The 14,718-nt window shown below is 38.7% G+C and overlaps 1 protein-coding gene across 1 annotated transcript in view; it reads left to right on the top strand.

Moving 5' to 3' along the window:
• retreg1 (reticulophagy regulator 1) overlaps window positions 1–14,439 on the top strand; it is a 26,026-nt gene extending 11,587 nt beyond the window's left edge. Inside the window, exons 4-9 of the mRNA XM_035670254.1 lie at window positions 6,954–7,071; window positions 7,396–7,480; window positions 7,787–7,909; window positions 8,217–8,287; window positions 9,016–9,139; window positions 10,386–14,439. Coding sequence (XP_035526147.1) covers window positions 6,954–7,071; window positions 7,396–7,480; window positions 7,787–7,909; window positions 8,217–8,287; window positions 9,016–9,139; window positions 10,386–10,903 — 1,039 coding nt within the window. The 3' untranslated portion in view covers window positions 10,904–14,439. The remainder of the gene's footprint in view (window positions 1–6,953; window positions 7,072–7,395; window positions 7,481–7,786; window positions 7,910–8,216; window positions 8,288–9,015; window positions 9,140–10,385) is intronic.
• The last annotated feature ends 279 nt before the right edge of the window (window positions 14,440–14,718 follow it).

Genomic DNA, 14,718 nt, shown 5'->3' with positions numbered 1-14,718 from the left:
TCCCATTTAGAGTAAAATAGACCTTAAAGCAAGGTAGGGCGTGGCTACCTTGTGATTGTGAGCTCATTCTCAGTGAGTCCGTCCAGCTCAATGCACCGAACTCAGATCAATTTGTCAAACTAGGCAGTGCTAATCAAATATGGATCCAGATTCTGTTCCTGCGTTGACTATTTCTCATGTACTTTTTATCTGTAATACTAGAATGTATATGACCAGATGAGCCGCCATTGTTTCCTACTACAGACGAGTGTAGCCAGTGAGCAAAGCTCTACTCGCATACATCATCACTGCTAGTACCAAAAAAAACAACATGGCGACAGCCATAATTATGAAGGCTTAAATATGGTACTAAAGAAACCAATGGTTGACGTCACGATAGGTTCGTACTTGGTTGTGTCTGTAAGGGCCTTACTCTTAGTAATAAAGATGTCAAACCTTTCCCTCAAATATACGACCAGTGTTTAGGAAATACTGTCATCAGCATACAAACAACAGTGAGTCAGTCGCACATGTCCGCTCTCATCTGGCTGGCCATGCCATGTCACTGACACAAGCGGGGGCTTGTTTGGGAGGTTGATGGTATTGGGGTTGGTGGTGGTGAAGGGTGTTGCTGTTGTTACCCCCCCAAACCCTGTCCCTCTGTCCTCCTGATGGCTGCCAGTTGGAATGTAGTGTGACCAGTTTATTTTTAGACGAGGCCGCTTGAAATACTCCAACTGGGGCTTCATTGAGGATAAACACAAGCTGCTCTCGCGCCGTGTGGCACGTAAAGTCTGAGTTTGGCTCGAACCTTTTGAGTTTGGGGCTGCGCTTTTTACTGAAAGACTAGTCTTAGCTGTCTCTTGTTTCCCACCTCGCAAAAGTATCACTTTGACTATCCAGTGTTTGGCTGCCATTCATAGTGTCGTCAACTCTTCTGAAGGTACTCGAAGCTCTTGAGATGTCTCCTGAAGATCATGGGGCAGGACTGAGGTATGACTGGAGTCTCACTTACATCTTGTGATAGTTTGGGTGTTATATGTCTAGGTTTGGAGATATATGCCTCAGAGATTTTTTCTGCTCCAAAACAATGGAGGTAAATGGGCATTTGTTTGTGGTGCCAAAGACTTGAAAAGCTGAACATCTCTTTCCTGAAACAATGTCCCAGTTACCCCTGGTTACTTTTAACTGAAGAAACAGGTCTGAAAACAGAAGTGGAAATTAATTGAATTAAGACTTTTGACACTACCCAGTAAGCTATCATAGGGGACTGCGATCTTGTTCTTGTTTGTGTTTGGTTTGTGCGATCAGTGTTTAATACACATACTTTATGACCTCAGCAATGACGAGGGGAGTTGGTTCATACAAAAAAACACAATTGTTTGGCACATTTAACTCTCTATTTCAATGTAATCTATTTAATTTATACATGTACAGTTTAGTTTTAGTCAAGCTGCTCAAATATTTGCACACCATTCTTACTTGAATATTGCATAGTGTATATACTTTCAGTTATAGTCTTATATTTTCTATTATATTTTGTAATATTTTATTTTTGATATCTAGTTGTACCTCCACTTCTGTACTCTTTCTTTTGCACTACATTGCCCTATGTTGCTGTGTCAATTTTGAATTTCTCCTAAGGGGATCAATAAAGGAACATCTTATCTTATCCTAAATAGATCATCAACAAGGAGAACATGGCATAAATCTACTTGGAAAGCGGTACACATCATTGCATCATCTCTCACCATCCGTCCATAACACTGGCATCATTACTTGTAACTCCTGGCTTCCTGTCTCAGGCAGACTCGTGCAGACAGACATTTTGCAAAGGCAATAATTGTAAACTCCATCAGCTGGGACTCTGTTCTCTCAACTCTATTATTGTCAGCCTATTGTATATTGTTCTGTACGCAGAACATAAACTGGTATTAGGTGCATCAGAGTCAGGGTTTGTGTGGTATATATACCCACGCAGACAGATGGGTAAACATATTTATACCCCTCCTCCTTCCTAATCACTAGTGAGGAGCTGCAATGTTTTTGCTGCCATTCCTCGCATTGTTTGTCTCACTCTATTTATAAAGCGTCGTCACAGGGCTTGTTAGGGGCTCAGACATGCCACTCCTTGTGTTGTTTCAGAGATTACTGGTTGGGTAAAAAGTGATATCTGACTGACAGCTGCTCATGTGGTGCTGCCGGCGCCCTCCTCCCTTGCCTGTAGTCCTCTGACGTGGTTGTTGTCAAGTTCTCCGTCGAGAGTTGCACATTTTTCTGTTGGAGTGAAGTCTTCAGACTAGGGTGACAAAATTTCTTCACTGATTGATTGGCATGCCAGTGGACGGTGGTGGTCTGTAATGATCCGGAGTAATGAAACATGATACATTTGCTTCTCAGTATCCAAAGTGGTCATGGAGCTCAGACAGCATGTGACAGGAGGACTGAAAAATGATGGGATTTGCAACCCATGACAGTTATTCTTCTCAAGTTGTGCAAATGCTTCTGGATTAAAACTGGTAAGGTGTGATTCACCGAAAAATCTCTGAGGACAGAAGCAGTCAGCGAGACAGATGGGTATATAAGTCCACCCTAAATAGTGCCCAGCTGAAATTAAGTGGCGTTGTTTTTGTCTGCAACAGCGTAGATATCCGCTCTGTAAATCACTTGTCCTGTGTTGTCCTTTAAAAAAAAAAAACTAAACCAAAATAATAAATTTTTTATTACATAAATTCAATGTAATACTATTAGGTATCCCTCTACGTAGATGGCCACATTATTTTGATACAACCAATCAAATCTTATATAAAGCAGTATATCAGCATTGTAGCACTGTGGCTTTCCTGCTAAAGTCTCCTTCTTATCTAACTTGGTCTAAATGGTGGAAGCAATTTTAAATGGGGTTTTGTTATTTCTGAACATAGCTGAGCTTACAACCATGCCATTGAACCCTAGTCACCTCCAAGAAAAGAGCTTGTCTCCACATTGGTGGGAAAACAAACTGTAACAAACTGGCCTCCCACACTCGAAGTGATCTGTGATGTGGTGAAACTTGATGGTACTTTAGCCAAGAAATCTTGCATCTCGTTCCAGGGAGACGTCTGTCTTTCATGGAACACCTAAATGCTTATCCTGTCTATCCCTTGCTGCTTTTATAGCTTCACAGTATCGCTGTCACATGTTGGACCCATCATGTTTCCCTGGAAATCAGCCTGGGGGCATGTGCCTGGAAGTCGAGAGGGGAGCAGTGAGTTGACCTTTCGTCATAAGGGTTATGCGAGACCCTTATGACGAGGGTGTTTGGGTCAGGTGGATAGGGTGGTGGGTGTATATGAGATACTGTAGCTTCTCGTGGCCTCTCATGCTTGTTCCTTGTAGTCTAGCAGATGGGTGATTATGAGGGAGGGAGGTTTGTCTCCCTTTTTCAACTGTACAAATGATTTTGGATTGAAGCTTGTAGCCAGTGTTTTCAGTCTAAATTTATTTGTTACTCATGCTAGTGTGTGGCTTTATAGGGTTAGCAATATTAGTTGGTCAGTCTACCACTTTTGTATAGAATAAAATATCCTATTACATATGAAGTTTGGTGAAATTATTTATGGTCTCCAGAGGTTATTTTCATATATTCAGGGATCTCAACATCTTCTAGGTCGATACTTCATAAGATATAGTCTAGGGATCCCTGTATGATAAGATTTAATTGTTCCATAACTGCTTGATTTACAAATTAAAAGTGAAGGCATCCCTATACATATTCTCATGGGGCTAACTTCAAGTAAATTAAATAATAGTGAAATTCAAATATCTGCTATTTTTTGGGGAACCCCTAGAACCCACTCAATGAACCCCAGGTTGAGAAAAACACTGCTCTACTGACACCATGAAGTTGACATCTGTGGAAAGCTGAGTAAAATGTTTCAACCACTATTGGATGTATTGCCATTTAATTTGGTACACACGTTCATGTTCCCTTAAGGATGAAAAGCATTCACTTTGGTGATCCTCTGATCTTTCATCTATTATCAAAATGTCACTTTGGCACTGTTTAAACATGCTAAACTAGATTGGGGAACATGGAAAGTGTTACCTGCCAAACATAAGCATGTTAGCATTGCAATTGTGAGCGTGTTAGCATGCTGACATTTAGCTCAAAGAACCACCTAAGTATCTTTGCCGAAGTACAGCCTCACAGAGCTGCTACCATGGTTATAGTCACTTAGTCTTGTTGCCAACAAATTCCCACAAATTACAATTACTTATTATTATTACTTATTGCTCCTAACATACTTTAGAGGGGAAGTCCACCAGTTTTACACTTCAAAGTATGTTTACAGGTCTTGGGGTGTATGTGAAAAACATTATATAAAGCCTTTTGAAGCTTCTGAAGGACCTGGATAAAATCTGATAAATCACCTGACGCTAACTGCTTTGAGTGAGTTAGTCGGGTCTGAAGGCTAGTGTGGAGGGAGAAAGAAGTGAGGTTACCAGACCTCTGCAGCCTGCTACTCATCTCTGCTTGAGGCTAGCGGCTAGAAGCTAGTGGCTTGAGGCTACACTAGCTGCTGCTAGCATAAGAAACCCAAATCTGTTCAGTCAAGTAAATTGAGTTAAGCTACCAGGTTTTTCCAAGAAAGAATACATGGAATACAAAATACTTTGATTTTGATGCTGTTTTTAAACTGTCAGTCAGGAGTCTAACAGTGTGGTTGGAGTGCAATGCTAAATTGGTGGAGTACTTTTGTAATTCTTGTCAGGTGGAAAAAATGAAACAGAAATAAACCTTTATTTGACAATATCTGACATTTAAATTTGCTATGCTTACAAAATTCATCCATCATATCAGAGATTGGTTACACTGATTAATCAACCATGAACCACTGTCTCAAGTAATTTTCTATCTTAACTGTAACTGATATTGCAATTGTGGGCTTATTAGGCCAAAACGTTGAATTTAATGTCCTGTTTGTAAGGCAGTGAGATGAAGGTGGATATGGAGTTAAACAGCTGTGTGTGGGGAGGAAAACTGAACAGGGAATAGGGCAGGGCAGGATTTTCGTCTACCAGCTGCCAACAAATGCTAATTTGCACCACTTTGAATGCCAAAACTTTCCCTTAAGAGCTACCAGCAAGAGGGATAAATGTGGAATGTGTCAGAAACACCAAATTAAAGCAGAGCATGGCTTCATATCAATATTCACATCCTAATATGCCCAGAGATATTAAAAGAATATCTACCTCAGTATAAACAGTAAAGCAAAATCGATGATGGTTGACAAATTTAAATAATTTTACTCCCATCATATTGCCCAACCCTAGCTGGTGACCCTTCTCTGAAACAGTTGAAATAAACAAATTTTAGACCAAAGTACTCGTTCTTAAGCAATCACATCACATTTGAATTTTGCATCTTCAATATGCTATTACCCCCTTAAAGACTGTGATCACACATTTTCCAATTAACAGAGGAACCTTACAGCTGTGTTAACTGGCGGGAACCCGCTTTGCTGTTGTAGTAACCAGATCTCCATGGAGATTTCACACCAGCCACGCAGGACAGCTGCTTTCACGGGGCATGTGATTTCCATCCACTGTTGGACTTAAATTTGATACATTGTCATTTAATCAGATGAGAGCTATTGAGGCAGTTACGTAGTCCACTGTTACACTGTCAGTTTGATTAGTTTGGTCTAAACAAGGTTGGAAATTTGACTAATGCTTCAAATACATAATGTGATATTATTGAATGCTAACAAATTATTATTTGTTGTGTCTTTGTTACTGTCGAGTACAGTTGTTGATACACCTGAAACATGTTTAAACTTTAAAAAATAAAAAACCGATGAAGGAAACCCCCACTGATTAAACCTATGGGGTAACAGTTAGTTAAGCTAGGTAAGAGAGGAAGTAAGACTTTGGCTGCCTCATGCCTTCATCTATTTATTGCACATGACCTACACATGAGCAACATGTGTGCCTTTTATAGCTGTTATATGTGAAGTGGGCACGAGGGATGATAGTAGAGCTTAAACAGGAAATAATTTTTGGGAACCCTCGAGGGAAAGTTTCATACCTCACCAGGTGGCTCAGAATTTCCAGCAGTATCACAGCATGGAAAGCACTTCCACGTTCCTGTTCCCATCTGCCACCTGTCTATTAAGTCATCTTGCCAGTTTTATGGTAGGCTTCTTAATTTAGACTATGACATTTGCTTTGGACTGGCTTTTTTCTTTGACTTAATTTTATAGTAGAGTTCTACGCCTCCAAATAAACCTCTTCAATACCTCTGTTGGTCAAGTCAAATGTTGATACTATTTTCAAAGCTGAGTCACTGCATATTCCATTAGTAATTACATGGTAAGCATCTTCACATACCAATAAGTCAAGTCAGTCTAGCACAATTAACACGTGTTAAAGAAGTGTTAACAGCTTTAGGTCAGATGATCTCAGAGTCTTGGAGGAGACTACAAAGAGAAACCAAAGTGTGAATACATTTTTTCTACGTTATGGGGTGAGAGTAAAGACTTGATTTTGGAGATTGTCAGTCACCTCCACCTCCCCTCCCCTGTTTTAATGTCTATACCTAGCAGCTGAAATTGAAAACTGTAACAGCGACTTCCGCCTCAACAACTCTCCCCCTTCTCTGGCGGCCGAAATTCAGAGCTGTTTCAACTGCTTGTTTAGCTTAGCAAGTTTCCGAAGTGGAGAGTGACAGAATAGGGGATATGAATGAGTAATAGGGAGTCTAAATTTGCCCCAAACACTAATCAACACTGTACTGTACTTACAAGTTGTATATGTAGTATTTGTTTTGTTTTTTGGCTGATAAAAGAAAAATTTTATTCATCGTTAACCAAAACCAATGTCTCTTGTGCCCAATTATTTTCCTGACATCCCTTTAGTGGTATAGCAGACACTGTTAACACTGGGATATCTTACAGATGATTAACATAGCTTCTGCCTGCCTTGTCTTGTAGCTGGGAGATTATTGACTCAGGCCAGGATAGCCGGTCTGGGACTGGACCTCAGCTCAGCGACTCCCTCAAACTCTTCCTCCAGGAGACGTCGGCTTTCAAACAGCAAAACCCGGGCAAGGTGAGGCAGCAGACGACCTCAGACTTACCTCAACTGTTCACTGTGTCACTGCTATACAGCATATGGTTGTCAGGGTTTTCTGTAGGTATTTTCAGATACAAAAAACCTTCACCGGGACTTGAAATTGTTCCAAGGATTAAATTAATCAGTGCAGTTGCTGGTTCTTGATTCAGTTTAAAATTGCAATTGATTGTTGAAATGTTTTAGAAAACTTAACAAAACGTTAATCAGGTCTAAATGCACTTAATTAGACTAGTATTAGAACTGCATCAGTATACATATTTTGTGTCATTCTCTTGTGTGTTTGCTTTCTTTCCCTTCTAGTTTTGCCTGCTGGTTTGCAGTTTGTGCACCTTCTTTGCTGTCTTAGGACGCTACATTCCAGGGATCGTTATCTCATATATTTTAGGTGAGCAAATATATGTATATGCTTAGACTAGAATATCCACCACAGCTAGAGGATGACTGCATATTTGTTTATCCTGGTTTTGGATTAGTGTCATGACGCCATGAAGCTATAATGTATAGCTGTGTGTCATCAGCATAACAACAATGAGAGATATCAAAGGAAAAAACAAATCAGAAAACAAATAAAGTTTAATTTACTAAAGTTTTTTTTACTTTTTAATGTGCTTTTACAGGGAGTATGTTAATTGTTTTTCTGGAAACAAGCAGTTATCTTGACGTATTTTTCTCTCTTGACTTTGCTTTGCAGTTCTGGGAGTTTTCCTATGGCCTCTGATTTCATCTCACGAGGTTGGTTTGTGGCTGGAGCCAGTTCTGCAGAAGCTGGACTTCGGCATTGGGGAGTTCATTCAAAAAATCAAAGAGAACCATGGTAACTATCAAACGTGTCAAGATGTTATATGTCAGAAACTGTTTTGTGCTCTATTTCTACCAAAGAAACTGGAAATGTAGAACACTTTACTTTCATAAAGGAGCCGTTAAACAGAAGAGTTCAGAGCAGCAAATGGAAATGCTATCATGAACTGGATAAAGATGAATTCTCAATATTAGCAATACTAGCATCACAGACATTTAAACATAAAACGTTGTAAACCTTGAGCCTATCCTTTACTTTTTGTATTCAATACAAACTATTTTAGTTGAATATTGAACTAAAAAACTAAATGTTTTCTTTTCAGAGAAGAGAATCATGCAGGCTCAGACTGAGAAAGAGGGCATTGAGTCGGACCTCTCTTCAATGTTTCCCAAGGTTGGCTGAACATCTCATCTCAATCTAATTATAATCTGTTGCCTGACAGGGTCCAGTTAAAGCTAATTGAAATTCAGTACACATGCTTCACATCAGCATAGAAAGTGATGCCAGAATGACGCCAAAAGATGCTTTTTCAATGTTTCTCTTCAAGCTAAACACCTGGTTACAGATTACACTGACTGAATGTGCTTCCCTCAAGATAGGATCCTTTATAACATCGTTGTATAAATAAAGTGGATGTGGGAAGCCCTAAGAGGAAAGTGAGAAAATAAAGTCTGATCTAAATTATTTTCTCTCCTGTGTTTATGACTTAAGAACAGGTGAATAAAAAGGTTTTACCAGGAAAAGCTTTTTAAGTTACCTAATTTTTTTTTAGCAAGTTATGTAACATTACTGCCATGGCTTTGTTTTGGCTAGAAATTATTTTTAGTCTGCAAAATTAAACTCACCTGGAAAAAAAAGTGACTTTGGCATTATTTATATCCTGTTTAACAAATGAAAAAAAACATAGAAAGATTGACAATTTAGATCAGACTTAAAAAAAATGATCATCAGTGGTTTTTTTTCTGACTTGCCTCTCTAACGTAAAAAAGGGTGTCACATGCACAAAAATATCTGTTTTAAATGTCTTTAGTTGTTCTGATTTGCCAGCCAACATACTTTCATACCAGAAAATGGCAACGGCACTCTAAAATCTAACGTCTCCATGTGTTTCCCTCATTCAGCTCGACTCCACAGTGTGTAAGGAAATGTCTGTATCTGACACAGAGGTGTCTGACGTGACGTGGACAGACAACGGTACTTTCAACCTGTCAGAAGGACACACACCGCAGACTGAGAACTCAGAGGGTACGTTTGTCAGCTACAGACTGACACACAGTTATAAAATAAAGATGTTGGCTATCTAAAATGAAAGTTTTGACACATAAATGCACATCTGATTAAACAGATGCGGTTTTGTAGTTAAAAGTTAGGCAACTTATTTAAACAAGAAATTTGTTTATGCACAGTGTCACGTGTAGTTTTTTTGATTAACAAGACAAACAAAATCTACTATACACTATAAACATATACTGTATAATATATGAACATCTGTGAAGCCTACACAAAAATATTTATTCCCTACATATTATGTTTTAAAAAAAGAAAACTACAGTTCAACAGTGAGAATAAATAACTTACAGGTACAATAGATGATTCACAGGGATTGTTCCTGACACTGTGTGTCTGGGGTTTACTGTTCATTAAGTAATTGTAAGTAGCTTCAATACAGTAAATGTTCATATTGAAATATTAGTAACAATATACATTTTGTTCTTAACACAATTTGCAAAGATGTCTCTGCCAGAAACTTGTGAATCACTACATGCAGGGATTTAGGATTTGACATGCAAAGGCCTGTTACTGCCTGTGGTGCAGGGCTAATCCACCAGAGGGCAGAAGACATGTATTAGATTGCATGCAGTAGGTTGTTTAGGATGTTGACTCCAGACGTGCATTTCATGTAAAGCACACTAAGCTGTTCTTTCAAAATCCAATTTTAATGCCCTTAATTTTTTTATCCATTTATTTCTCACAATATCAGTAATGTAGGATGGATTGAATATTGTATTATATCTAAGAAGTTCCAATATTCAGATTTTAGAAAATAAATAACTAATACTAAATTTCTTTTCACACACTGTGAACCTGTTGTGACCTCAACTCCAGGGGTAAACAGCCTTGTCCAAAAAGAAGCCTATTTAGGATGTATGATTGTTAAAACAAACAAAAAAATACATAATACAGACAAAAAACAAAACAAAAAACAGATTTCACAGGAAATAATCTGCCTTAAAATTATTCTAAATTGCTGGTTTTACACAAACTTCCAGCAGTTATTGCATTCGCTATTTGGGTTCTTTGTACACTTTATCAGTTGTTCTGTTTTGTTATTTTTAGGCATTGAATATAATATGAGATAACCATAAAATACGTCACTTGTCACTTTACTCAATGATAGAAAAAGTTTTGAGCTACTGCTGTCACATCCTTGCTCATTAACAATATTACCACAGCTTCTTAAAAAATCTTTCTTTTTACCTCAACCTCACAGACCTCGACAGAGAAGAAGCGTTCACCGGCGGCCTTCCAGAATTCCCCTCACTTGACAATGGCACAACGACCAATGGCGACGACGACGATGACCTCAGCCTCGGCCTTCCCTCACCTCAACCTCAGCCCCAGAAGCCAATCAAATCCAAGCATACACCCTCCCTTTACAAAGACCAACCCACTGACAAAGCCCTCGAATTAGTTAACCAGATGGCGGGCGATGTCATCGCTGCCGCTGTCACAGCTGCCATCCAGGAGAGGATAGAAGCAGCGGTCGGCCTCACGGCGCTGCGCGAAGACTTGGAGCGGTCAAGACTTCCAGAATCCTCCAGGCTGCTGGAGCTGGCCGAGGAGTCGGACAGCGAGGTGGAGGACTTTGAGCTGCTGGACCAGTCGGAGCTGGAGCAACTGGAGGGGGAGCTGGGGCTCGGGGAGGAGAAGGTCCAGGCCAAAGAGGAAGCCAAGAGTGACCAGCCGGCCTCTTCTGGATTCTTCTCCAAACTCCTGAGACGCCAATGATTAGTTAAAAGTACGGTCGGCAAGGGAAGAGGACTGGTTACAGAGGACATGTGCAGGGGAGATCGGGGTGTTCTGGTCACGGAGGACTGTTGGGGGTTAGGAGTAAACCATTTTTCCATTTATCTTTCTCCTGTAGAGCTAATAATATCAACATTTCAAAACTGATCAGTTTGTCAAATATGGAGGTTGAAGTGACATCACGTAAATTTAGAATCATCCCAGCCTAATGCCGAGATCAGAGTGCACAATATCAAACCAGATAATGGCACGACCCGATAGAGGTGGGAACGTAAATGAGCGTTGGGTTCCACAGTTGCTTGTTTTATCCTGCATCACATCACAAAGACCCGTCAAAAAGGCGACCGCATGATTCCTTATCTCACCTACAACAGGTCCCATGATGATTTTGGAGAGGTGTGAGGAGGAAATTAACTGAAAACAGGGATGGTGTTTCTCCTGTTCATATATTTATTTATTTATCTATTTATTTTTTAACATTTATTTACTTCCTGGTTGTGCACCCCTACTGCGCAGCAGCCAACTCAGAGCTTTTTTGATTAGCCTACTGGGCAGGTTTTGTAACGTGTAATGATGGATAACGAATCAGTCACGATGTGCAGCTTCTCAGGTTCGTGGTGTGTTTGCAAAACTGGAACCGGGCCTCCTAATGTCCTCCTATTTTCCAAATTCGTTGAAAAGAATTGTTGCTGCTTCAAGGCATACAGGATGAAACATTTAGTGTGCCTGATAACCTTCTGCATGTATATCATGGAAGTTGAGAAGGACAGGAAGCTACGATCGGTCGGACTCCAACCTTTAGTCTGCAACGTCTCAATTGAGTAACGGCAAGAATTTATGATCCATTGATCGCCTAATGTGACTGTAATGAAACACAAAAACATTGTGTAGTCTGATCCCGGCATAAAAGATCAGTGATGGTTTAAGGTGTAAGGTCTTACTTCTGGTTTTATTCAAATTGCTGTGGTTACATTTGTCTTTTCAAAGCAACTTCTTTTATGGCGAGATCAGTTTAGCATTTTTAAGCAACATGTTAAAGAGTTGTTAGTTTTTAAGCAAATAAGGCCATTTTTAGGTGTTTATTTGTTTATTTGTGAACAATCTCTGCATTTGCAACTGTTCTATAAACAATAAACTAGGGATGCCCAAACTTTTTTCCTTGCAGGGCCAAAAACAAGCACTTGTATTGTTAAAGCTGCAGTCATTTTTATAAAAATAACTTTGTCATATTTGCTGAAACTTTCAGTATATCCTGAAAGTAGAACACGAGACCGATAATCTGTGAAACAATCAGGTTCCTCTTAGTGGCTTCTAGAATCCACGGGCTTGAACGAAAACAACCATTGTGTGTAACCATGTATTTATAGATTATCTTTCTCATCTTCTACTGTCAGGAAAGAGTGAAAGTTTCAGCAAATATGACATAAACTTGTTTTTATAAAAATCAAACAAAAAAAGAAATTTAAATATAATATAAATATATTGAATATGTAAAAACATTTATATAAAATGTTTGATCTGGTTGTAATCCAAGCCTGGATGCAAACTGCACTGAAAAGATCAGTTTAACTGCAGCAAAATGCATATAAACCTGTGGTTTTATTTTGGGTCAAACAAGTGGAGACACTTCCTGTTATATATGACTGATGCGATTAGTTTCAGATACAGTAATGGGAGACAGCTCACAACACGCCTAACACTCGCTTTGCTGTTGAATTGATTCATCCAAATACATTACCCAGAATTCCACAGACATCAAATCGAATGACAATCACTCAGCAATCAAAACACCTTTAATGCTCAAAATTATATAGTATGAAACCTTTTTTATGTTTTATTATTTTATTTTTTAATTTTGTATGTGTTTTTTTTCCTAAAACATTTATGTAGTTGAAGGACTTTTATTTTATTACAACATTCAGCAGATCTCAAAATACTATGCATGGAAAAATCTAATCATTTTGAGACATAAATAAACATAAACATTTTACTTCCAGTGCTTCAGGCCCTTGTATTTCACAGCCCACAGAAGTGCATAGAGAAAAATGATTTTGCATTCGGATCATCCTCTAGCTAATCAAACTATATTTAGATTTTCATACGTCTAACATGACAAAGGTCGTTGTTGTCAGTCGTCAGACTTGTAGTTTCCTGACTGGTTCGGCTTTAGCGTTCAGTGGATGTTTCTCAGAAAATATCTCCAAACAAAAACAGGTTAAGAGTTACATTCCTGCAAAGCAACTGCAAAAACTCACAGTGAAAAAGGAGTTTCAGCCTCAGGAGCACATCATTTTTCTGGCTTTATCACCAAGTCAAATGATAAATAGCAAAAATTTAAAGCTACAGTGAGCAACTTATTTCTGCATACTTACACAGATTGTCAAATCTGAGGACCTCTGGCCTCCTTAGAGACGTTAGTGGGTAGGGAGGCAACATGTGAACATTATGAACTAAAAATCCATCCTACACCTGTAGCTATTACTATACACATGTATTAGAAGGATAAACCTCTTGAGATGAACCATCTTGTTTTCCTTAACACAAATATACAGAAAATACAGTATATAAAGCAAAACAACACAAATACACACATAAACAAACAAAAGCTCACACACACAGATTCAATTAGAAATACCAAAATTCGTACAGTAAAGATACACACAGTAAATGTACACATGCCCATACAAAGCTATGTACATGCATACATTTATGTACATACATACATTTATTTTAGAGATAAATTATTTCTATAAATTGAGTGCAATTAGAGGCAAGAACATTTAGTTTGAAGATAGTTGGTACCCAGCCAGTCTGGTCTAGTCTTGGCTACGAACTGAGCCCATGAAGACCATGTCAGAAGACTCAAAATTAGACTTAAAATTAAGTTTAGTTTTCATGCACTGAAAGTAAAATGTTATGAGAAGGCGATTTACGACTTAATTATTATTTAACGATGCACCTACGTAGGGCAGTCTGCTGTGTCAAACATCAGTCGTGGATTCACTGAGCGAAGATAAAATATGACTGAACTGTTTCTTTAACATGCCATCAACATTTAAAGACATTGTTTTTTATAATAAAGACACACAGCAATGTATAATGTATCCTCTTGAATTAATCATGTAATGCCTTGTATTAGCATAACTCTGAAGATACTAGAAATATGTGTTTATCAGTGCCTAAGAGGACTTTGTAGTGGCTGCAGTTAATTTCTAGCTCACGTGATAACTGTATAAAACAAACAAATGTTCCAATCTCTGAGTAACAGTTCTGGCTTCACTAAATGACTAAGACATTTTTAAATATTTAGTAAACTGATAAAAATTATTAATGTTTTTCATTTACCTTCAGGTTGTATCATGGTGGCTTCCATGCAGTTGTCTGAATGTGAGAAATCCTTTGAACTTCATTCAAAAATAAGTTGGCGGGTCAGAACCAAACTGCATTAGAAAAATGTACTTTTATGTAATTAAACTCAAGAATGTCAATAAAATGTTGTAACACAGTCTGTAGCGTCACTGATTGAACTGAGTGTGTGTTTGTGAATGCAGCAGAACATTTGTTACTCGTGTGGGGACACAGTCACACTGTGGGGACACAGTCACACTGCGGGGACACAGACACATTGCGGGGACACAGACACATTGCGGGGACACAGACACATTGCGGGGACACAGTCACACTGTGGAGAACACTTGATGTTCTCTTGTAATGTATCCAATTTCTTTTTTCATAATTGGGTGCTGAGTTATAATTTGATTATGCTCTGACTTATAGTAATATTAGCTTTGGTTTTG

Source organism: Morone saxatilis, unplaced genomic scaffold, assembly GCF_004916995.1.
Source record: "Morone saxatilis isolate NCDOM2014 unplaced genomic scaffold, NCSU_SB_2.0 Contig23, whole genome shotgun sequence".
Classification (NCBI taxonomy): domain Eukaryota; kingdom Metazoa; phylum Chordata; class Actinopteri; family Moronidae; genus Morone; species Morone saxatilis.
The sequence above is the reverse complement of the archived record's forward strand: the minus strand, read 5'-3'. Positions and strand labels throughout refer to the sequence as shown.